The following is a 26,124-nucleotide window of genomic DNA, read 5'->3' on the forward strand; positions in this document are numbered from 1 at the left end:
GGAAATAAAGTATTGTTTTACTAGCATTGGCTCTTAAAGCAGAATATAGAGGGATATATGGTCTGCAGATTTTTTGAAAGCGAGGATAATGTATTTTCAATTACAAAGCCCAAGCATCTTGCCACAGTGTTTGACACATATAAGACACTTAATAGTTGCAGAATTCATTAGTAAATGAGTGGGTGGTGACGTAAAAATTCAGGCACCCTGCTTCTGCTTCCAGAGAGAGCTCTTCTGCCAGCGTTGTTTCCCCACCCAAGCACAGACGGTAGGTCGCTGTCCACGGTTCTGAACTCTCTCCAGGATGGAATCTGCTCACCTTTGTCAGACTACTTTTTTTTCTCCCGCTCTCCAAAAAAAAAAAAAAAAAAAAAGAAAAAAGAAAGAAAGAAAAAATAATAATAATAATTAATAATAGTTCTTCATTCTTCATGCAGTCTACTTTCAAGGCACGGAGACAAACGCCCCCATATGTTTCCCAAATGGGCTAATTCTCACTGTCCGGAATTCTTTTAATGTTCTGAAGTTTCATTCTTTTCCCTGCTGAGCCTGGAAGCTCTCTACATACGAATGCTGGATTTGTTTCATCTGGGCCTAGATTTTTAATGTGTTGACCACCTAGAGTCCTTGGCCTTTGTTTCACAGAACAGATCTCACGGCCATATCTCCTTTAAGAGTAGGCAAGTCGGCCGGCGGTTCCTTTTTCGAATCCCTAGAGTCGGTGGGACTGCGTAGCTCTGGCTCCTGCAGCCGCCCAGCCCAGACAGCTCAGAAAGCTGCTGATCTGCTGTGTGCTCTCTCTTGTTCCTCCGTCTTCTCCCCGCCACTCAGCAAAAAGACCCATCAGACTCCTGGGCAGTTGGAATCCCTTCAAGAATACCGGGAGCACTGTAATGTAACTCCTTTAGCTCCCACTCCGCACCCTCGGATGCCGCACAGCCTGGGGGCTGGGATCAACACGGGAAGATTCACTAGATTGACTCTGTGCGGATGAACGGCACCCTTTCCTTCCCCTCCTCCATCTCCACTTATCTACCCTTTGTGCAGTTCTTCGACGGAGGTTTATACTGAAATAGCTTCTAAACATCAAAAATTAAAAGTGGATAAAAAATCCCCGCGGGGTATGTGTGTGTTTATGTTTGTTATGTGTGTGTTCATCCGCGTTTGTGCAAAATCTCCTAACGTCACAGTTCCCAATCGGGACAAGCGCGCCGAGAAATCCTGGATCTTCCCAGGGATTCCCTCTACGCTCCCTCCTCTTCGTCAGTCAGTAACCCCAAAGAGGTAGGTTTGAGCTTTCGCAAACCACCACTGCAGCGATGGAAGCAAACAAATCTGTTGAGATTTTGTCTTTCCCCTTTCGTTCCCAGCCCTCTTAGGCAAACAGTCCTGAGCACAGGGTTTTCTTCAATTCTCCTGCATCCACACTGAAACCGGGTGCAAGTCTTTCCTAGGCTATAGACAGCCCGCCTCCCCACGATACCTTCTGCGGACCGGCTGCCCCTGGCCTCGGCCGGGGTGGGCGGGTGGTGCTCGCGCCGCCCCTACCTTCCCCTGGGGCCCTGGAGCGCCGCGCGCTGGGTGTGTGTGTGTGCGCGCGCGCGGGTTTGGTGGGGAAATCTCCTTCAGTGGAAGCTGCTGAGTGTCGTTGGCGGAAAGTATCCTGGAGCCCAGCAAAAGCCTCCAAAGCACTAGAGCTTCCCTAAAGAAAAGCAGAATAAAAGAAAGACAAGAAGGGAACCCCGTTCCTCTAAAGCTGGGGTTTCCAATAGTCCCGAATCCTCCTGGAGTTGGGCGAAGGCGCAGTTGGCAGCAGCTGCTGCTGACACCCGGACTTGGAAAGGCGGTGTTCCCCCCTTTCGCGAGGAGGGAGGCAGGGACTTGCAGGCAAGAGTTGCACCTGGTCTAGGAACCTGCAGAGAAAAGAACTCTGGGGTAAGTAGTGTTCTGGCACTGGAGCGGAAAGGGGGAAGGGGTGGGGGGCATGAGAGGGACGAAATGGAGAGGGCAGGCAATAAATTATGCAAAAAAAAAAAACTCCAATATTTCGCAGCGGAGGGAGAGCACAGCACAGCACTCCCAGGATGAGTCCTGCCTGGGTCTCCCGCGCCGAACCCGCAGCACGAAGTTCTTTTTAAGAAGAGAAACTCGAAAATCCTGGAGGGTAACAGAGGCAGCCAGGGCGGTGCGGAGTGCGGAGGCGGCTGCCAGGGACTGGGGCCGAGGCGGCGGCCAAGGTGGCCTGAAGCTGTAACACCCAGCCTCTTCCTCCTCCTCATGGCCGAGCTCAGCCGCACCTCCCCGCCCGGGCCTCCTGCATCCGCCCCCGGATGCCGGGCTGCGGAGCTGACGCTGGGACTCCCGGCGGCGGCGGGGACGCTCACCTGGCCGAGCCTCCTTCTCCTCCTCCTCCTCCCGCCCCCACCTGCCCTCCTCCTCTCTGAGTCGGGAAGCATCGGGATCCGTAGGCGAGGAAATAACGACCCCTGCAGTTGCATTGCGGAAAATCTCGGCAGCGGCGCTAGTTGCGGGCGATGGAAGCCAGGCAACTGGGGGTTCTGGGGAGTCTAGGAAAATAGCAAAGAAGCAGGAAGCGCGCGCGCGACCTGGAGAGTCCGTGGGCCCCCGCCTCGCCCCAGTCCCCGGGGCCCAGCCCTTCCCCTTGGCGCCCTGGACGCACGGCCGGAACCCGGCTGAGAGGCGGCAGGCTGCGCGCTGACTTGGGGAGCAGGGAGGGTCGGCGGAGGCTGCCGGCGGCTGGCGGTTTCGGGCAATAATCCCTGCCTCTCTTTCTCTGTGTGTCTGCTGTGTCTGCTCCTTCCCCGCCCCCCGGAAGCAGGAGAAGAACGGCCCCGGAGCGCAGCAGCCACCCTCCGACCATGCCCCGGTGAGGGGGGCGGACTTCGAGGGCAACTTGCCGCGGACTGCCTGGGCTTAGCCAGCGAGCTACGCGCTCCCGGGAGCCCGGAATTGCACGGCGCGGCCCGGCGGGGGGCTATCGTCTATGTCTTCTTGGGGCGCCAGGCGAATCGGGGTCTTGTTTTTGCTGGAAGAGCCCAGTGTTGGTGGCTTCAGGTGGCTGCCGCCGCCGCTGCTAGTGCGGTTTCCGCTGCTGGTGCGAAGAGAAGAGACACGCGAGCGGGGAGACCTCCGAGGCAGCGAGGCATCGGACATGTGTCAGCACATCTGGGGCGCACATCCGTCGAGCCCGAGGGGAGATTTGCCGGAACAATTCAAACTGCGATATTGATCTTGGGGGTGACTGTCCCTGGCCGGCTGTCGGGTGGGAGTGCGAGTGTGCACTCGCTCGGAAGTGTGTGCGCGTGTGTATGTGTGTGTGCCGTGTCGGGCTCCCCCCTGCCCCCCCTGTTTTCCCGTCGAGTGATGCACTTGGAATGAGAATCAGAGGATGGAAATAGTCTGGGAGGTGCTTTTTCTTCTTCAAGCCAATTTCATCGTCTGCATATCAGGTACGGGACGCGCCGAAGTCACTGGCTGATTTGGGTTATGTTGTGATGTTTGGGGTGTATGGGGTTTTATTGTATGTAGCCGCGGGGCGGAGAGGGGGGTGGCGAGACCCTTTCAGTTCTGCGGGTTTGCCGCCTTCAGAATCAAAATCCTTCTCAGCCCAAGGGTGTCTGAATGTGTGTGTGGGGGGGGCCGGGGCGGGACGGGGAGGGTGGTTAGGATCTGTGTGCAGTCCTGGAAGGGTGAAGGAAAAAGTGGTGGGGGATGAGAAAGAAGAGCCAGATGGGTGTTGATTTTCAACTGCTTTCCTGGCTGAGAACTCTGGCGCCGAAATCCGAGCCTTGGCAACCACCACCCCCATCCCCTGGCTTTCAAAGTTCCCAAACTCGGTGGTTCCTGGCTGGCAAAATGGACGCGGGGCCCTGCCCGGGTATCTAAACACTTTCAAGAGACTGCGGGAGGATGCAGGACTGGAGAGTACCGGCAGGGATCAGATATGTCCTCCATGCCTTCCCCAAACACATCAGGACTGATTGCGATGTTTTGAAACCTGCTGGCACACCCTCCTCTACCCCTCAATTTTCTTTTTAAAGCACTACAGTGTCACAAATACCACTTTACATCATGGTGTTTCTTAATTCCCAGTAGCAAGGATGTGCTGGCTCAGACCTCTCAGTCTACTTGGGCCTGTCTGTGCTTTTAAGAGCAAACGGGATTTCAGGGTGTTGAGGTGAAGGAGGTAGGGCTTGTGGACACCTGTGCCTGAGTGTGTTAGTACGGGTTCTGGTTTTTGAGCAGTGTCTTTGTTGGTGCAGGGAATTGGGGATGGGAGGAAGCTGGGAGGGAAAGGGGAAAGCCCCTGGCCCAGCAGTATTCCCCAGTTCCGTGGCTCCTCCCATTGAAGGCACCCACCCCATTTCCCTTCACACCTGCCACTTGAGCACCCAAGGAAAAGCCCATTTGTAGTGCTGCCTTCTGCCTGCATTCCTTCTGCAGAACTGGGGACTCGGCCAACTTCCCATGAAGTCATCAGAAGAGGAGAGCAGGATATTGCCCCTTTGAGCAGCCACATTTAAGCAGCATTGGGGTGGAGAGACATGTTTCCTGCCTCTTCCTTCAACCCTGTCAATCCCCTCCCCTTAAACCAGACCTGATTCTTGATAGGAGAAAACAACCCTAGTTCTGCCCTCACCCTGGACTCTGTTCCAAATCCCAGTCTCGCTTCCAATTTTCTCCTCATAGGGAAGGAATGGGACTCTGTTATCCGAAACCATTCTATGTGGGACTTGGTTATCCTATTAAGAAATTTGTCTCTGTGATACATCAGTGAGATGTGTTGTGTACCTGGCAGACAAGAAAATGTGCCCTGGGGTCACCCCAACTCCTGTAGTGGGACTTCTATTATTCCATTCTGCATCTAGGAGTAAAAATTCTCAAGTGACTTGTAAAGATTTGTATCAGTCATATGTCCAGATATGAACTGGGTGGCATCTCACAAGGCCATATTTTACATCTTTCTCTTCTACATGTCTATTTCAAACTCTCTCTCGTTCCGGAATATTTGACTAGTTATAAAATAGCCTTTCCTTACTTTTCCCCAGTATCATTAATAATTTTCAAATCAGACAAGCCATCTGAGTACCTTTAAGATTTATAAAGGGTTAACATTGATTAAGGCTCTGGATTTCCTCCAGCATCCTCTTTGTCCCCAGCCTTTACCCTGAGTTTGGCCAGGCAATCACCGAGGGGAACAGGCTGGGAAAGGGTCTGATCTTAGCCTCCAAAAAAAGCATTAGTGGGATACCTGTCACAGCTATATTTGATTTGGTGTATCAGCAACTAAATTATTCAAATGGAAGCATTAGGAGGGGGGTTATTTCCAACCCAGGAGGAGTGCTATGGAGTACATGGCCTTTCACATGTATTTACTAAATAATCATTATTGCTATGTAATGAGAGGATAAAAGTGTAAGCAAAATTGCTAGCTATTAGCTAAACACAGAAAACTAGGTTAGCGTTCCAAATGCCTAGTTAGGATCTGCATTAATTTGCACTTTATGAAGACATTTAGGCAGGGATGCAACATCATATACTCTTTATTTTACACATCCATAAACAACTTTAAAAGGCCATTTCTTCTCCATGGTCAGGATGGCCTCATCCTCCTGTAAGCAGAGCCACTCATTTAATAATGCCCATGTATGTGAGAATTATTATTAGTAATATGATTATGACTCACAATTGCTACAGTTTGGGAGACTCAGACTCCATTCTTTTTCTGTCTGGCAGCCTTAGAATGTATAGGAAATGCAATGCACTAAGGTTGAATAATTGTGGCTTTGAGAGAGTTTAGTGGATCTTTCTTTTCTGTCTCCATGATTTGCAGTTTTAATTTACTCATGACTGAGCTCTACTGAAAGGAACATAACCCTGTGATCATAGAATCTGCTAAATCTTAAATTAAAAAAAATTTAAAACAAAGCACCTCTTTAGCATCTTGGAATGAATTTTCCTGACCACTAAATGGGTGCTAATCCTTACAGAGTTACCAGACATTGATACTTAAAGCACTGATAGAGTTGGCTCCATTACTGAGAAACACCAGGCTGGAAAAGGCTAGTAGAAGTCTGCAGTCTAAACACTTTACAGAAGGAAAATGTTGGTAGTAGATTTGTCGTATGGAATATATATTGACTGAATTTCATTTGGTGGCATTTGCTTTCAGGAACACACTGGTGCTTTGTAGCTTAGTGTTTTGTTAACAGAAGGTTCCAATACTTCCTCTAACCCACCCTCAAATTTCTCCATGGGCCTATTTGGATATATTGCTTAAAGTACAGACACCTGAGCTTGGCATGTTTGATGGTTCTGCACTAATAATTTGGTTTTGATGAAACTATTGGAAAATGGGACTGTTTGGCCAGGCTTAGCTAGATGCTGGGTCAGTAGCACATATGTCTTTTATTTGCGAGATCACATCAGCTTTGGCTACTTAATGCAACACAGCTAGGCTAAAGGGCATGATTTGGGAGTTCTTCTGGCTTTCCATTAAACTCAGATCTCACTTTGCTGAAAATGTAAGGCATCCAGGGTCTATGAAGAGATCAGAGAGTTAAAGAGAGAGAACCAGAATGATTTTTCTGTGTACTGCAAGAGCACCATTCCCCTCCTACCAAAGCAGCTCAGATCAGCAAGAATGTATGCTTAGCAGCATGAGGAGAGAATTTCCTGGTCAGACAAGAGCTGCCTAATTTAGTTTATACAACGCATCCTACTTCCTCCTTATGTAACTTTACTTCTTTGTCAGTTTATTCATAATAATAACATCAACAACCATTTGAATTATGTGGCATTTTCACACATTTTACATATATTGCACATATTTAATTCATCTATTCTTAGAATTTGTGGGACAATCTTATAGATATAGCAACCAAAGCCCACAGAGCTTCAGCCTAGAGGTTTCACATCCAGGTCTACCTGAGTCAAAATTCAGTATATCATTTACGTTTTGGTTCAAGATTCCTTTCAAATATTTTTATTTAATTTTTTTTATATTGATGTCTCTGAAAGAATAAATTGGGTTAAATGAATGTAAGTCTTAGAGAATTTGGTAGTAAAAGTTTAGATGATTACAGTTTAGAGCTAGAATTAAGGTAGCATTTGAGTTGTACATTACCCTGTCAATCAAACAGATGAGGCTATTACCCAAATGCCTCTAGCATCTTAGGATCAGCAATCTCTACAAGAAAGGAATATTTCCTACATTGTTTTCCTAATCTTAACATTAAAATGGCATAACTTCAGTTTTCTTATGTGTAGAAAAGAGATAATAGTACACATACCACATGTTTGTTCTATCAACTAAATGAGATATTGTGTCCAATGATTTTCACACAGCACAGTTTCTATCACATAGTAAGCAGGCAATAATGTCATTATTTCCTACAAATCTGATATTGTATAGGCTTAGTTCATGGTGGAGTAGAGCTTTTACCTTTTTCCATATCAACTTGTTTAAAAGCAAAAAGAAAACCATCATCAGCAAGCACATCTATAACATTGAGCACAAATCTTATTTTCCAGGAAGCTTTGGCTAAACAATTATGAAAAGTCTCTTAATTTTCCTTCCCATACAAATGAGACTGGTGGCATTAAGCTTTGGTGCATAGTCATGAGCGTAACCCACTTTATCCCTGTAAGTCCAATATGGAGTTGAGGCTTGGAAAGTTTACTAAACTACCTGGAAACCACGTAGTACTTATTACCCAGGGGATTCACAGAATTTTTCTTTCCATTGCATATTATAACGCAGTATAGACCCAACTTTAAAGTGCCTCAAAAATGGCAAACTACATATGCTTTCAATATGGCTCAAAATAGAATGTCCCCCAATAAAAAGTCCCACCCTTACAATGACTACTTATCTGATGATCTCCTTAGCAATGTGGCTTCTTTAAATCCAGTTTCCCATGTGATGTCATATAGCCCAGTTACTGACAGATAACCACCATCATAGATAAAACTCTCCAGATAGTGAGTCAAGAAAGTCTTTTGGAGTTGTATAAAATCTCAAGGGCAAAAATAAATGTCAATGTGGACTGCCAGTCCCTTGGCTGGGGAGAGGGGTTTGAGTACCAGTCCAAGTCAGTAACTAACATCTCAATTTATCACCGTAATTAAGCATTATATACTTGGGCCTAAGGGTTAGGTCAAAAAGAGATCCAAGTATCAGAAATGTGTATGATAGCAAGTCATTATAGAAAGAATATGGAAATCAGAAGACTTTTCCTTCAATACAACTCCACCTTCATTACCTTTATAACTTTGGGCAGTTTTCTTGACCTCTCAGAATCTCAGTCCTCATCCATAAAATAAAAATAATATTTGCTTTGCCTATTTCAAAGCATTGCTGAGGGAAACTTCAGAGAGTTATTCTTGAATAAACATGTTTTGCATTATGCAAGTGTAAAGCATCTGTTTTACACTATATATGCTTTACACTATATATGATCCATACTTAAGATACAGTTATAGAAGCAAAGTTGAGATACATACACACAGTTTATAATGATATAATGTAATATGAGTAATGTTTATTTGTTAAGATATTCTTATAAATGCAATGTTGTAATGCTAAAATGCATTGTGATATAAACGAATAAGAATAATGTCTAATTGTTTAATAATTGGCATAAATTATATAGAAGGGAGAAGTCTAGACATGAAAGAAAAGGAGATTGATTTTGGAGATTTTGATGAAAGAGACAGAGGGGACCTCATCATCAAAAAGGAGGAATAGAAACGAGGATGTACGCTAAAGAATGTCCCAGCTGAAATGAAAGATTCACTTTGGGAGATACTGGAAAGTTGGGATGAGCCCACTTAGGGAGCTATTGAATTGAGAGAATATGAAGTATCCTAATATGGTTATTCACTTTGTGACTTTTGTTTTTTTATTACGGATCTTTGCATCAATTCAATGGATTCTTGGTTAAAATTCATTTGAAATTCTGACATTTCTTCGGATTTTAAATTTCTGTTGCATGTCTACAACTAGCACTGTACTTTACAGAGTTTGTAGCCTGTTTGAGATTGTAGACAGTTGAGTTGGAGTTCTTCTGTAGGGGGTGAACTGGAGGGGACTGGAGGTAGGGTCTCAGCTTGCTCATCTGTAAAACAGATACTTACCTCTCAAGGTTGTTGTTCCTACAAGGTAATTATAAGGATAATAAAACACCATTTGTGAAATGGCTAATGTGGTATCTGGAATACAGTAGCCATTAGCCAATACATATCATATGAGAGCAAGCCTGGGTTTTAGAGCCCAGATAGGCAGACATGTGAATTCTAACTTTGGGATTCACTCTCTGTGTGGTCTTGGATAAGTAATTTAAGTTCTGTGTGCCTTAAGTCCTCATCTGTAAAATGTGAGATCTAGAAAATGTACAAAAGAATCTGCCATACTGCCTGACGTGTTATTAATCATTCAGTAAATTGAAGTTGCTCCCATAAAATTATCATCATCATCATCATTGACATCAATAATAATACTTGTTGACACTTTGGATCAGTTTTTCTAAATGCCAATTAATTATTTAATCATTTATTCTATGTTCAACAAAAATGTATCGACAGCAAACTGTATGCCAGACACTGGAATCACAGAAATGAACAATACTTGGTCCTTAGTATTTAACAAGAGAGTACATGCTGTAAAATAGAAGTGTGTATAAAGTATAATAGAAATATAAAGGAAGAGCAATTAACTCTGTTGTGGGTAGATACAAGTGGGGAAGGGAAAAGATTTATAGAAAACATATGAGCTAGACCTAGAAGAATACATGAGATTTCAACAGAACATGGAGAAAGAAGACATATCATGTGGCGAGAATAGTATGTTCATAGACAAGAAGGCATTTAAAAAACAAAATATCAAAGTATGGTGGATTGGGCATATGGAGTGGATGGGTTGGAATAAATGACTGGATATAGGGGTTACAAAAATAACCTTAGGCCAGTGCGAAGGAGATTGTAAGCCACGATAAGAAGCTTAGACCTTACCTTTTACTTATGAGGAGCTAGCTAATGGGGAGCTAAGGAAAATGACATAATTGGGTTTGTGTGCAACTTAATATTTTTACTTTGATTGTAATAAGATATTACTTAGAAACTCAACTCCTTGTCTTCTTTTCCTGTCAACATTTATTCTTGATCACAAAACCCATTAAAAAAATCCTGGCCTGATAGATCAATTAGGCCATTATGGGACATTCTAAGTGATAGACTTTTTTAAAAATTCATTTTTATAAATCTCTTGTGGCTCTCATTTATCCTGTTGAGATTTGGTATTTTCAGGTTAAGCAAATACAAATGTCTTCAATTTTGTACTTGAAGAATAATAACAATGTCTTTAGCATTAGATGAAGGCTAAGATAAATGAATCATCTGTACATGCATTGGTGTCATGAAGATTAATTGTGGGCTAAGCAATAGATACACTATTTGACATAAAACAGATGCTTGAAGCACTACAAAGCATTGTGTAGCAGTTTTATCTTATTACATTCTGTTCAACTCTTATTTCCAATAGAGTACATATTCACTTAACAGAATATACCCCTGGTTAACTAAATGATATATCCAATTTACCCACTCTATGGTTCAGTTAGTATAGAATGAGTGTAGAGACCTAAATTGAAATGGTTTTCTTTGTCCCCTTAATCATTCAACATTTATTGAGGGCACACTGTACATCAGGTACTCAGAATCCAACCAGAATAAGTAAGACAGTGACCTTTTCCTCCAAAAATTCTTCATCTAGTAAGAGACTGATTTTTTAAATATTGGTAGTCACAGCAGAATGTGATAGGCATTGTAATAAAAAGAGGTATAGAAAGTGTTTGAGGAGAAGAGAGCAGGGACATCTGACTCATCCTGAAAGTAGGAGGGGTAGAGAAGGAGAGTAAGTAGTGTTAGTAGAGGATGCTTAGGGTGAGTCTCCAAGGATGTTAAAGAGTTGTTGTGGAAGATTTTGGCTAATTAACCAAGAGGGATGTGATGAGAGATGGATGAACATATGAAACAGCATTTGCAAAGGAAGGGAGATTAGATAGGACATAGGACATGATTAATTCAGGGGACGGTCAAAAAGTCAACATGGCCACAACTAATGAGTGTAGTGTGATGGATGAGGTTGAGACGGAAGAGTATATAAGGTATGTAATTTCAATAACAGTAATCCCTTGCATATAATATTGTCAGTAAGAATCACCTAGTGCCCCTCTATGCAAGGAAGGCATCTTTTAAAGGCCCAAGGAAGTATGCAGTTTGCATCCTTCATTAGGAAGAGACCAGTCAGTATTAAAGCTTTGGCTCTTGTCCAGCTATGCTCCACTTGGCCCAGATCATTTTCCAGTGTTGTCCATGGTTCCAGATGGTTTCCCAGAAGCTTTGGAGTAATCCAGATATAGATTACAGAGTTTATATCATCTCTTTACTTAGTTTATTGCCATATATTTACACCCTGGGAAAAAAAAGCCAGGACCCTACTGACTGATCGTGAATTTTACAGTATGTCTATTATCATCTTACTCATTGATTAGTGAAGGTTTTCTGTAACTTTTTTGCAGTTTTTATTTCATGTAACCTTAAACAGAACTTTAAAGGATTTCCAGCAGTGAGGGATTGGGGTGGGAAGGTTTGGGTGATGAGAAATGATCTAGGATCACTTTTATAACAAAGCCACAATTGCTGTTTATTAGCAAGATTGGGCTGGTAACGGGATAGCCAGTGTGGGGTTTGATTACATTTGCATTAGGGGGCCATCAGCATGGCAGTGGAGAGATTATCAATGGTTATGAAGGAGACTGCATACAAATGCCTTTGCCTGCTGATCTGGGAGAGGTGGTACTTTCGTCACAGTAAATGAAAAATTAATCTTTAACTTTGTCCAATACTTCATGCCTGGTGGCTGAAGGGGCTGTCAGTAGGAAATGAGGCCTGTGACTTTCAGGTGAGTTTTCCAGAGCCAAGTCTTGCTGGCTTTGCAACACATTTGGCAGCAATGCCAGAGTTGGAATAAACACATTTACTGAAGGATGTGAGTCAACATATTCTCTTTCTGCTCCCCTCTCTCTCACTACACACACAGCTACCTTTTACCCTCAAGGAAAACAATTCTGATAGCTGCAATTATTGAGGGAGCATAGGCCTGTCCTCCAACACAAGGTTAGAATAATAATAAATACCTCAGAGGATTCTTGAAATAAACAGTAAAGTAATATATATGGAAGATTTTTTTCCCTGTGTTTAATATATTTGTTAATTTATTCCACAAATGCTAACGAATGCCTCCTATGAGGTGGGCACTGGGCCAGGCATAAGATACAATGTAGCAAACAAAACAGCAATGGTCTTTGCCCTATAGAATGTGTATGTAGTGAGACACAAATGTGTGTGTGTGTGTTTCCCATTACCCAACCCAGTGCCTGGCATTTAGAAAATGCTCAATAATGAATGACTGAATTAATACATAAATGAATAACAAGGAGCGATTGAGAGTGGCTTTTCCACATTCAGGAGAGACTGGGGGACAAGATCTGAGGCCATGAGGGAGGGGAGATGAAGATGACACCTCTTTCAGCTGTTGTCTTGCTTCTACTGCATGTAGGTTTTTGAGTGTGCAGAGTCACAGAGAATGGGAACCTTCCCAATGAGCAATATGTTTGATAGTTTTCTAGTCCCTGCTCTGACTCATATTTCCATTTGACAAATCATCCTTATTTGGGGCACCTTATAGTTGTTTAAAATGTATTTTGGCTCTTTCTGTATTTATGACACCATACCAAAGGTTTGAACTAGGACAATTAAAGATCGGTGAATACACTGTCATTCTTTTCTCCATGTCATCTCTGTTCCTTCTTGAGGAGATTGCTTAGAACATGTATGGTATTTCTTACCAAGTTCCTACTTGGGAGGAAACAACACTTTAGAAAGCTCACTGTTCCCTAGTTAGTGTTGAACTAGAGTGCTTGAGGGAGAATAGCCTACCCCACTTTTTAGTCTTGATGCAGAGCAATACAGGAAATTACTGTGGTCTCTATGGTGTTTTCAGTCTTGTGTCAGAAAACATTACTTCCCCTCTGGCCTTCTGTAACAGAATTGTGGTGTAGTTGACTAGTTCTTACCAGAGAAGAGCTGACAGCCAAGGAATTGAAAGAACAGAGTGGATTTGCTGTCCTTGGCCGTGAATTCACCCTGTAATCACCTGGTTAATCTTTACAACTGTGAGATTGGTCAATTGGATAATGTTGTTGTTTGCTTGTAATCTTAATTACAGAAAAAAATAAAAAGGGGTTATAGAAAAAAAAGGGGCCCTATTGTTAATTTCTCAGTGGATGTTTGGGGATTTTAAAGTGAGACATTGGTGAGTATCAGGTTTCTATTGTATGACCTGGGTGTGAATAGAAATATGTCACTTGATGTCTAAGTCTTATAATGCACCATAATGATACTGGCTCTAAGTTACAGTGATTCAAAACCCTGTAGAGTGGAATACAAAGTAGTGAAGTCATTATGTTTTATTTCTGTAACAAGTTTCATTCCTGTTTTTCCACTATGGTGTAGTTCTTTGTGGCCTTTTAGTTTTAGTTTTGTTTTAGCACTAAGTTTTATTGGCTGAATGAAAGCCATGTGCTATTTTAACTGTATAAGTTAGTGAAGGCTTTTTTTTTTTTTTTTTTTTTTTTTTTTTTTAAATCTGCTTTCAGAACTGCTGAAATTAGAGCTTGACTAAGCCAGGTAAAGGCATATAATGTGCCACATCCAAAGTAAGACAAGTTGAACAACTTAATGAATGAGAGTTGTGTTTATGCCTTGGTTGTTTAGGCCAATCATGTATTGTTTTTTTTTTTTTTGAGACGGAGTCTTGCTCTGTCGCCCAGGCTGGAGTGCAGTGGCCGGATCTCAGCTCACTGCAAGCTCCGCCTCCCAGGTTCACGCCGTTCTCCTGCCTCAGCCTCCCGAGTAGCTGGGACTACAGGCGCCCAGCACGTTGCCTGGCTAGTTTTTTGTATTTTTTTTTAGTAGAGACGGGGTTTCAACGTGTTAGCCAGGATGGTCTCGATCTCCTGACCTCGTGATCCGCCCATCTCGGCCTCACAAAATGCTGGGACTACAGGCTTGAGCCACCGCGCCCAATCATGTATTCAATTGAGATGTTCTTTCTTGACCAGTGCTCCTCGCAAGACAGGGACTGTATATGCAAAGTGTTTTAGTGTCACAGACATGAGTGAAGCCAGGAATCAATGAGTGTATTTTATGCCAAATATGATACAATATTAGAAAAAAAAATTTAGGAAAAAAATTATTCCCCATAGACCAAATTTTTGTTTACTAAATTTTGAAACAGTGACTTTTCCAATTTGTACTTTAAAAAGAAACTTTGTATCTTAAATATTTTCCCATTTTGCTTCCTAGTTGTGTCAGTTCAGGATATCCTGAACCCTGACACATACACTTTGCAATCTCAGTGACATAACACAATGGAGGCTTACTTCTTATTTGCATTAATTGTCCAATAGATGTCAATGTATGTGTGTGGGCATGTAGGTACTTGGTGAGAGGAAAGAGATACAAGAAAAAAAATTATGTCATTAGTAGTGACTTGGAGTCTCAAGGTTGATGGGGGCTCTGCTACCTCCTGTGGTTTCCAAAGTTTTCCTGGGCATCGATATCACCAGATGGGGAAAAAAATGTGTAGAGGAAGACCACGGGAGGGGTTTTTGTGGGCCAAGAAGGAAAGCTGTGGGCATCCTTTCTGGTCAGTCACATTACCACATCTTATTTTTATTTTTGTTTTTTTACCATGGGGTTTCACCATGTTGGTCAGACTGGTCTCAAACTCCCAACCTCAAGTGATCCTCCTGCCTCCGCCTCCCAAAGTGCTGGGATTACAGGCATGAGCCAAAGTGCCCAACCAGCCACATCTTATTTATTTATTTTATTATACTTTAATTTCTAAGGTACATGTGCACAACATGCAGGTTTGTTACATTTGTATACATGTACCATGTTGATGTGCTGCACCCATTAACATCTTATTTTAAAGCACTTGGAGAGTTGTAGGCTAGCCTTGTAGCCAGGAGCAAAGGGAAAATGGTTTGTGAACAACTAGCTAGTATCTGCTACTTTAATATGCATTTTTTTCTTATATTTCCAGAGTAGTTTATTCATCTAAAATCGCATTATGTATATTTAACTTTTCCCTTGTTTTTAAGCATATATGTTGTTTCTAGTTTATGACATTTTTTGGCATTTGTTTTTATCCAAGTAGATATTTATTGAATTATTTTTAAAAAATAATCTCAATATTGTGATTATTGGGTCAAAGAGTATGAAGTTCCTTATCATTTTACTGTATTATATCCGAAAGTAAAGTATAACCTGTTTATGAGGCTCTAGTAATGTGCTTGAATTCCTTGAGAGAGTAAGCAAGTATATAGAATAGTGACTAATCTTTCAAAGATCCTTTCAGCAATGGTTTACCTCAAAATCTATTAAACAAACCTAAATAGCTATGGCATTCAAGATGTTATTTTGCATAACAAGTTAGATCAGAGACAGGAAACCGTGGTTAAGAATAAACAAATACCTTTTCTAGGTCTAGAATTTTAAACCTTCTTAAGTATTGTTCCTGGAGGACATTTTTATACATTATAGGAAAGCTAGAATTAGGCGATTTGCTAAAGAGATGACTAGGATGGAAGTTAGGACATGTTGTGTTTAGCATTAGTTTTGCCACTGCTACTTCTGTAGCATAGAGGAATTAATTCTACTATTCTGAGGCCAGTTTTCTCCTTTTAAACAGGTTAAGCATATTGGAGTAAGTAGTTTCTAGGTCCCTTTCCAACTTGGGAACTTTAGTATGTTAACAGACTTTTACAGAAAGTTGTTCAAATTTGCTATTCATGCTAAACTTACCCAGTCTTTGAAATGTTGAGGCAACAAGATGAAAATATGGGAAAATCTTTCACGACTTGAGTGAACAGAAAAGTGGCAAATGACTTTCTAGATGGGCAATCATAAGATAAGACATTATGAGAAAAATAACCCAAATAATATTTGTTGAAGATTACCTTGTCACCCTCTAGTGCAACACTGGGAAAGGGTCTAGGGGTCATTGACTGCTACAGATTTATTGAAGAGCATTCATTGAAAACATTATACATTGTTTTACTTTGTAACCTCAACTCTGCTGTTTCTTATTGTGTGACTTTAGGAAGTTATTTAACATCTCTAACTAAGTGTCAGTATCCTCATTTGTAAATTGGACGTAATAACACTTATCTTTGGAGTTAAGCGGGCTTGAAATAAAAAAATGCGGAGCCTGGTGTTTGGCATGTAGAATGCACTTGATAAATGGTGGCTTTTGCTTTCGTTATGGCTGAAGCTAAAATAATAAAAGACACATGGAGCAAAATTAGGAAGGAATTTGGCAATATCATGTAAAACATGGCGATTAAATGAGCCAATGCATGTGAAAATGTTTAGCACAATGTCTGCACATAGCACGTAATCAGTTAAGGCTGGTTGCATCTGATTCACTAGGGGAAACTAGAATGTTTGGGGAATATTTTAAAGGTAATAAAAAGGGAGATAATGATGTCTTTTCATAGCATCATCTTCAGAGACAGTTTACTGGGTCTGGCCCATATGTTCCTTTAATAATTTTTTAAAAATTAAGAAATTAATGCCACCTATTTTTAGTTTACAACTGCACTTTACATTTATCAAAACCTCTCATGTAGACATGTGGTCTCATGTAATCCAATAAATATTCGGCCTTGACAGTAGTGGCATAAATAGAATCCTGGCTCAGGAATTTGCTGCTTATTTTTTCCCACTTAATACATTAGTAAATTCTAGGTCATTTGCCAGAGCAGTAAAGAAGTGAGGTATTATTATGGTCTAATCCATTTATGATAAAAGAGATACTATTTACCCTGCAATTTTTGAAACTGTCACTCATTTTTACTGAAATTTGGCTTCTCTATTTCCTTTTCATTGCTCAGTTTTACCTGCTTCCCCAAGCACTAATTTGTGTTTATGATAACCTTACCCATGTTTTTTTCAACCTATTTACAACATGAAAACATAGCTTTGATTTGTGTTTCATATTCACTTGACAGAAGGATTTTTTTAAATGATAATTAAATGCTGAGCTATTCCTGGGATTGCGGTATGGTTCCTTTTCAAATATATCTGATCTGAGCATTTCAGCAAAAGGCATGAAAGGAAAACCAACAAGAAATAGGACAGATGATAAATACTGTATTGATGTTAAGTAAAGACAAGCAAACTGTGACCTGAGTATGTCTGTCTCTAGGGAGCCTGCTTTAGAGCTTTTCCCAGTGTTTGTTTTTTTTGTGGGATTTTTTTCCTCCAATCTCGTTGGTAGAGGCTGGATTACAACTGAGAATGCAGAGATTAATGGCCTGCTGTGACTAATCCACTAAACCTCTACTCCTGTTTCTCTTAAATTGATTGTACTTAGAGAAGCTGAGTATAGACCCACCCCAGCTAGCCTGATTTTAGGTCCCAGGGATTTAATGAGATCCAGTTGCTTTAGGTACATGGAACCTTCATGGAACATCATCACTTTTTGCATTTGGGCATTATTTCATTAGTTGCTGATTAGTTCCCAATGTATTATTTTTATAACCTCTCTTTTTTTATTTTTTTATTTTTTTTATTTTTTTTAACCTCTCTTTTTTTAAAAAGAACATTTTTCACATGATTATATTTTAAAATTTTAACACTAATATAATCCAATTTAAAATAATTTGGAAAAAAGAGAAAAAACAGATCACTTATAATCACATAACCATAATACAACTATTATTAATATTCTGGTTTGTTTCTTTCTAAGCTTTTATGTATATAAGCATTTTTTACTTATTTAAACTTTTAATTATTATTATTATTTTTTAATTATTATACTTTAAGTTCTAGGGTACATGTGCACAATGTGCAGGTTTGTTACATATGTATACATGTGCCATGTTGGTGTGCTGCACCCATTAACTCGTCATTTACATTAGGTATATGTCCTAATGCTATCCTTCCCTGCTTCCCCCACCCCACAATAGGCCCCGGTGTGTGATATTCCCCTTCTTGTGTCCAAGTGATCTCATTGTTCAATTCCCATCTATGAGTGAGAACATGTGGTGTTTGCTTTTCTGTTCTTGCGATAGTTTGCTGAGAATGATGGTTTCCAGCTGCATCCATGTCCCTACAAAGGACATGAACTCATCCTAACTTATTTAAAATTTTATCACACTATTGTGTTTGGCCAAAAATTCATGTTAGATAAATATATGGTTTGTGTTCATCAAAGCAATATCCTCCTAAAATGTAACCCAAATAATGTGAAAATAATTATATACATAGATGGATAGATTTGCCATTGATGGAAATTAAGATTTAATGCTAAATCAGTGCACTGGGTTTGTATGAAACTTGAACAAAATTTAAATTTACAAATATTTTATTATTAATCTGGTGATCTTAAAAAGTAATTCATAGGAAGATAAAAAGATGACAAATGTAATTATAGTATTGGGGATTTTTGAGGAGAGGGAACACTGGAGAAACAATTTAGAAATGATGTTAAAAGTGTTTTATTTAACTGTTAAAATGCAGAAATATGTTTAAATCCACTGAGATGCCATATAGCTTGAGTTGAGAATGATTAAGAGGTGCATTTAAACCCACACTCTGCCTCTTACAAGCTGGTTGGCTTTGGGTAAGTTAACTTCTTATGTATCTCAGTTTTCTAATCTGCAAAATGGAGATAAAAGTAACCCCATCAGTGATTTCTTATAAGCATTATTAAATGACATATGAAAGTAAAGCATTTAGTACAGTATTATCAGGCAGATAATAATGGCTTAATAAATGTGATTTGGTATTAGCATCAAATTCATAACATGTGAGATGCAGCCAACCATAGTCTCTTTGTAAAGGAGGAAGACTATTTGAGTTGGCTGCTTTGTAGGGGATATGAGCTCAGAAACCTTCAGTACCTGTCACTGACTCTTAAAAATAAAAAGTTCACACTGTTGAAAGTGATGTTTTAAAGTCTTCCATGATGTGCCATAGACTGACCTTTCCAACTTTGCTCCAACTTGCCAACTCAGGATTCTATGCAGCACCTTGCAGATACTTCCCTGTGCTTTTGCTCATGCTGTGGTTTTTACCTTGTTTTGACCCACCTGAATCCTACGTGGCTTACTCATAGGTTCTCACATATTCAACCAGAGGCTCCTTTGTGAATACTGTTATGAGCAGTCCAGCCAGCAGCAGTATCTCCCCACAATGCCCCATCGGCTCTTCCTGTCCCCGGTGCTGCCCATCCACTGGCTGCCTTTCTACTTTCATCAGGAAAATTCACCATGGCCAGGATTCATCTAGGGTATCCCCGCCCTACTCCTAATGCAACATCCTCATTGGTTGGGTTTTACTCTCCAATCCGTAATAATAGGTTTTTCCACATTCTCACCAGTAGTCTCTGCTGGTTTAGGTTTTTTTTTCTCTTCCCTAACCGACCTAGTCCCTTCTAGATATAACACAACTCAGACCAGAGCTCAGCAAACAACAGCCTGTGGACTAAATCCAGCCCACAACCTGTTTGTTTACAACTTAGAAAACTAAGTTGTATTGGGACACAGTCATGCTCATTCATCGATGTATTGTCTGGGACTTGTTTTACATCACAACAGCAGTGTTGAGTAATTGCAACAGAGACCATACTGCCTGCAAAGCCTAAAACATTTATTATCTGGCTTTAAAAAAAAAATTAGTGAGAAACGATTGAATCAAATTCTTCCAACAGTTAGGAGGATAAACTGGGTGCCTGGATAATAATTTTTTCTTCATGCTTCCAACAGGTAGGAGGATAAACTGGGTGCCTGGATAATAATTTTTTCTTCAATAAAGGATTGATTGAATTTTACATGTAATAGTCAATTTTTAAAAGCTTTGAAGCTTCAGGAACCTCTGAACTATCTTGACTTTTGTGGATACCTTGGCCATTTTACTACCCTAAAAATGCTTCAAGCACCTTCTACTCTCAGAAACCAAAAACAAGAAACCTCAGTTTGTGCTGGTTTGCATTTATAAAGCTGCTTTTGCTCTCAGAGGAGCTTAGAGTAGCTCTGGACCCACCCAGGCAAACATTATGGGGGAAAGCCACCCTCCCCTAAGGCATGGTTTGCGCTGGGATGCCAGTTTGGCAGGGAAGGAGCAAGCTTTCTGAGTACTTTGCTTCTGCCAGCTCTTTGAAAAAATAACCCTTCTCTTTGGGGAACGAAGGTCAGACCATATTCAGAAATAAGAACATCACCTGGAGAACAAGCAATTTTAGGAATGACAACCTGAGAAATCAAACCTTTCCCCCTGATGATTGAGACAGGCCAGACTCATAACCCAGGCCATGATCAGCTTTTGCACTTGGATAGAGCATTTTCTCTCAAATAACAAACTCAATGAGCTTTACCGGGCTCTGAAAGATGACTGTTGTCCTCTCTGCACAGATGGCAAAATTGAAGTCAAGAAGCAGCGGCTTAGGCTGGCCACAGAGGGAGTGGGTTCTGGCAAAGACCCGGCAGGGCTCACAGGAGCTGGACTCCCAGCCCTCTTACACATGGTATTTGTACTAAGTCCCTAAAGCAGATTTCATAATGCTGCCTAACAAAGCCTCTTTGGAACTCTAGAGCAGGGGCTGACAAACAGTGGCCCACTGATCAAATCCAGCCTACTGCCTGTCTTTGTAAGGCCCAGGGTCTAAGAATGGTTGTTAGATTTTCAGATAGTTGGGGGAAAAAATCAAAAGAGGAAATAATATATTTCATGACACATGAAAATTATATGAAAACAAATTTTGGTTCATGAATTGTGCTTGACTGAAACACAACCACACCCATTCATTTATGAACTGTCTAGTATCTATTTTCAATGGCTACCTTTACACCACAGTGGCAGAGTTGAGTAGCTGCAACTGAGCCTAAGGTCGGCAAAGCTCAAATTACTTTCTATCTGGCCCTTCCCAGAAAAATGTTCGCTAACCCTTGCTCTAGAATACACATAATACATTAATTAAAATAAACTTTTATTGAAGTGCAATAAGCATAAAATGCACTCACTTTAAGTATATGGTTTGATGAGTTTAGGGTAAAAAATGTAGTCCTATAAGCACCACCGCAACTAAGATGTGGAACATTTCCATCACTCCCCAAATTTCTGTATGTTTCTTAGTAGTCAGTCCCTCTCCAATTCTTGTGCGGGCAAACACAGATCTGATCTCTGTTAGTGGTAACAACCTTTAAACAATTATTTAGAAAGGGTTTCAGATCACTAGAGACCGTGTTGAGGGAAGGTGGTAGTGGTGGGGGATATTTGAAAACATGAAGTTGATTTTATTATTTCATTTGATAATTCCTTAATTCACTCCAAACACCCACTCCAAACAGCCACTTAACTGTTCATAATATTAGAACCTAACAGGCACTGTGCAAAGTGCTCTCCATTTATTATCTCATTTTATCTCTAACCCTATGAGGGAGTTCTTCTCCATCTCTGATTCTATTGAGAGGAGACAGGCACCCAGGTAACACTGGGGAGCACACAGCTGTTAAGATGTAAGCTAAGATTTGAATGTGGACCTGTCTGAATCCAGAGTCTGAGCTCAGCCACCATACCACATACTTATTCAGTCTTCACTATGAGTCTGTTTGGGAGCATAATATCAACATTTTTAGAAGAAGGAAGCTCAGAGAGGTTAAGCAACTAGTTCAAGTCACCCAGCTACTAATTGCTACAGTTAGGATTTGAACCGAGTTCTCCAAACTGCAAGCAGAAGACACTGAAGAGAGAGGGATGGAAATGCATTATTTTGAGGGGAAAAAAAAATCACCTTCTCTTACAGTTGGATAAAGTAAGAGCCATATGTGAGCAAGTTCTAGATAATGCAGAGGCGAGTGAGGCAGTAGGCAAAAAGCAGTTTTAAGCCAGATATAACTTTGCTTTCTAAACTAATGGCTATCCAAGACTATTTAATTTAATATAAACAATTAATGACTGTAAAGTGCTTTGAAAATCACTGAGGGGTGCATCCATGCTGACCAGAATCAGTAATCAAAATGTCTCTTGTTATTCCTTCACAAACAGAATTCTATCTGAATTGGTCTGTTATATTGAGAAGAGATGAAAATCAAAGTCTCAGAACAGACCTCCATAGGATATTCTCTTTCTCCCCTCCCCCTACACCAGGTGTTATAAAGAACAGCGCAGTTTACCAACTCCTAGTTTGAATGATTGCATTCCATTTCTTCAGGGTCTTTTTACGAAGTACTTGGCACCTAAATGATGCCCCAAATGATTGTCTGCTGTTCCAATGTTCTAGGAGCACTCCGTCAGCCGCCCTGAAGGCCCTTCTTACAATCTAGCACAGGAGGCGATGTCCATTGGGTTCCTTAGTTATAAATAATAAAACTTTCAGGATTACTATAAGCAGAAAAAAATTTTATTAAAGCACTGGAGGTGCTCACAAGGTCTGAGGGTAGGCCAAAAAATAGGAAGTGGAAACTGTACTTACAAGGATATATTATGGCATTGCTCTGAAAAGGGTTCCTGCCCTTTTCAGAAATAGCCAGATCTCATCGCTGGTGTGGACTGAGCTCTATACACCATTGGTATCCAGAAGCTGGACACTGCTGCTACTAACCTCACCAGAAGATGGATTTGTTATCAAATCTGCTTCCTCATGCTGTTCACTTTAGAACCATAATCTCAGGCATCTGAATGACTAAGTTCAGTCACACGCCTCCTGTTCAAGGTAAAGTATAGGATTCTACCTGGGTGGGACTGGATACAAAAGACAGGAAATAACTGCAAACATAGTGAGTTGGCTGAAGAATAGCCTCCCAGAGATGTTCGTGTCCTAATTCTAATGCCAGGAACCTGTGAATATGGTTATTTTACATGGTAAAAGGGATTTAGCATTCATGATTAAGGATCTTGAGATTGGGAGATTATCCTAGATTATCTGGGTGGGCCAAATGTGATCACAAAGGTCATTATAAAAGAGGGGCAGAATGATCAGAGTCAAAAAAAGAAGATGTGAGAACAGAAGCTGAGGTTGGATTGATGCACTTGGAAGATGAAGGAAGGGAGTTACCAGAAATGCAAAAGGCCCCCAGTAGCTGGAAAAGACAAGGAAATTAATTCTTCCCTGGAGCCTCAAGAAAGAACACATGCCTGCTGACACCTTGATTTTAGCCCCTTAAGATTCATTGCAGATTTCTGAGCTCCAGAACTGTAAGATAATACATTTGTGTTGTTCTAAGCTACTAAATATGTAGTAATTTGTTACAGCAGCAATAGGAAACTGATGCACATAGGATAGGCATTGAGAGTGTGATGACAGTCCAGGGAGCATGACAAATGTCCACCACAGCTGCTGTGAAGGAAAGCTAGAAAAATTATTAATATTTCCCGCATCCAGTGCTCTCCACTTTTTGAGAGCATTCTAATAGAGTCCTAAAGCTAAGTTGGGTGAATAAGCTAAGTAAAATTGCTTGTGACCGTTCAGATTGTTCGCCCACTTTATTCACCCCATGATTTATTCAATAAATGTTCCATTTATTAAATAAATATTTACTGGAGTTGAGTGCCAAGCACTGTGAAAGATATTATGGCTTCAAAAGAGAATAAGAGAGTAAGACTCAAAGCTAACAGTCAAGAAATTCACAGATACCAGACTTATATTGAGCTGATTTTCAGTTGTCTCTTCATATCAAATCCTACCCCAAATTTATATTGTTTGTTTTGAACAATAGGAGTTAGGATGTTGAGATGATTCACAATTTATGCATAAAAGCATTATACTGAAATGAATATTTTCACTTGAATATCTAACAGTAGTCAATATTTATCTAACAGTAGTCAATATTTATTGAGTGCTTCCTGTGTGTTACAGATAACAGTAATATTTTATATTATTTATTTCATTTAATTGTTACATCAACCCTGGGAGAAATGGATAGTTGTTCTCCCCATTTTGCAGATGAGGAAGCTGAGGTTAGGAAATATGACCAAATTCATATTGCTAGGTAAGAGAGCTGGGATTTGAACTTCCAGTTATTTGACTTTTGGGTCCATACAGTTTTGCCACCCTTCCTCCCTGTGTGCCAAGCTCTGGCCCAGGGACTCACATGTGTGTGTGAAAAAAAAAAAATCCCCACATAAGTAAACCTCAAAATTTAATAGGTATGATAAAATGAGCTATACAAATACAGAAGAAGAATTTATATAGATTTCCAAGTTGACTAATTTTTATAGGGAAAAATTCCTCATTTGAATATTAATTACCAGGTCATTTGGTAAAAGTTCACATTATTTTACAACTGAGGTATTTTCCAAAACAACTCTATGTTGCCTTCACTAATCTAGGTGCAAAATTTATTCTGTTAGATTATTTCCATTTCAAAATCACATCTCACAAGGAATATACATGAAATCTACTCTCCCTATCACCTCCTTCCCTCCATCCATAACAGTGTGAATACTTCGGCCAATGATTTTGTTTATGTTAATACCTTTTGTAGCCTCTTGCGGGAAATTATTAGGCTCAGAAAGGGACAGACGGAACTCTCCAGGACCCTATTTCTAGCTGGATGTCTCCCTTCTGCAAAACTCATCAAGCATCCACACAAAAAAGCTGAAGCTGGCTGGACTGTGAGCAAGACACACAGATAGCACCCTTCACTCCTAGTCTGAGTAGTTAGGGTGCATAGGATTCCATGACCGTGAAGCTAGGGGCCATGTCTTACACAAATAGCACCCAAGTGTTTTGCTCCTTAAATTCTGGGAACTGCTGTTGGCTGAATTACCTCTCAGCAGTCCTGTTGACAGATGGTGTAACTTGCTCATTAAATCAGGATCCTCCCCATTCCGAGGGCCCCAGGCATGTTAGGAGACAGACCTGGTGGTGTTTTCTAATGTTAATGGTCTGCAGCTCCAGAGCGAAGATAAATATTCTACTTTATTGTGCAACCACTAACTTAAGCCTTACTGGGTCTGCTCCCTTCATTTTGACAGGGCACATTTAGAAAAGTGAAATGAAGTGCTTTTAGGCATCCAGTTACTCCATCCGTCACTTTCTCTTATATTCTGCCAGCCTCGTCTTTTTCTCTGAGACTTGCCTCCACACAGTGCTTTACATCAGTGACATACAATATCCTGAACTAAAAAGAGACCTTACTAGTCCAGAGTTCAGGACTTAACTTTGGTTTTAAGGCAGTATTGTGCAAGGCTTATTTATTTGGAGAGCTTGTTGGAAGAAACCACAACAGCCTATGGAAAGAGGGGGCCTGATATAAAGTCAGTATGGCTCCAGCACAGATAATAAGCATGATTATTAAACAGCCATGTTTAACAAGTTGCATGTGTATGCTAAGAGCAATGGGAAGCCAGGAGAGGGCCTTAGGGTGGGGGTTTCACATGATCATAGTTATGCTTTAAGAAGACCTCTCCAGCTACAGAGTAGAGAATTGAGCAGGAATGAGAAGCAGAGAGGGGAGACAAGTATCAGCTGAAGAATGACAAGATTCATAAATTTGGGAAAACAGCTTTATTTCTCATAAAGCATTGCAGCCTGCAGGGTGCCCATTTCCACAGGCTAGGAAGCATAGCCTCTTTCCAGAAGCTAGAAACAGACACTTTCAAGGGAGAGGCAAAGGGAATAGGAGCATGTGCTGAACAGGGTGGCCGAATATACATATTTAATAAGCTATAGGAGCAGTCATGAATATTCATGAAAGGAGAAACGTGGTCCTGTGCAATTGAGCTTTATGCTTATTCATGGGTCCCATGTACCAAAAAAATGGTAGCATTAGCATGATCCAAGGGTGGAGTTTTAAGCTCTCTGATGTCAAAAGGTGAAGCAGAGGACACAAAAGCCTTTACTGCACATTCTCTGTAGGCTGGCCAGAACCACTGCATGGTCAGTGGTCTTATCTCAGGCAAAAAAAGGAGAAGCAGCATCAGGTGCTTGGTTAGTATCAAAAGTGGAGTCTTTCCAAAGAGCTAGTTATG

General features: G+C 40.9%; 1 protein-coding gene across 1 annotated transcript in view; it reads left to right on the forward strand.

Annotated features, from left to right (window-relative positions):
- Window positions 1-1,737: 1,737 nt before the first annotated feature.
- The window catches only part of CA10 (carbonic anhydrase 10), a 535,127-nt gene continuing 510,740 nt past the window's right edge, over window positions 1,738-26,124 (forward strand). The window contains 2 exon segments of the mRNA NM_001266383.1: window positions 1,738-1,935; window positions 2,840-3,470. Coding sequence (NP_001253312.1) covers window positions 3,410-3,470 — 61 coding nt within the window. The 5' untranslated portion in view covers window positions 1,738-1,935; window positions 2,840-3,409.

This window comes from Macaca mulatta, chromosome 16 (assembly GCF_049350105.2).
Source record: "Macaca mulatta isolate MMU2019108-1 chromosome 16, T2T-MMU8v2.0, whole genome shotgun sequence".
Classification (NCBI taxonomy): domain Eukaryota; kingdom Metazoa; phylum Chordata; class Mammalia; order Primates; family Cercopithecidae; genus Macaca; species Macaca mulatta.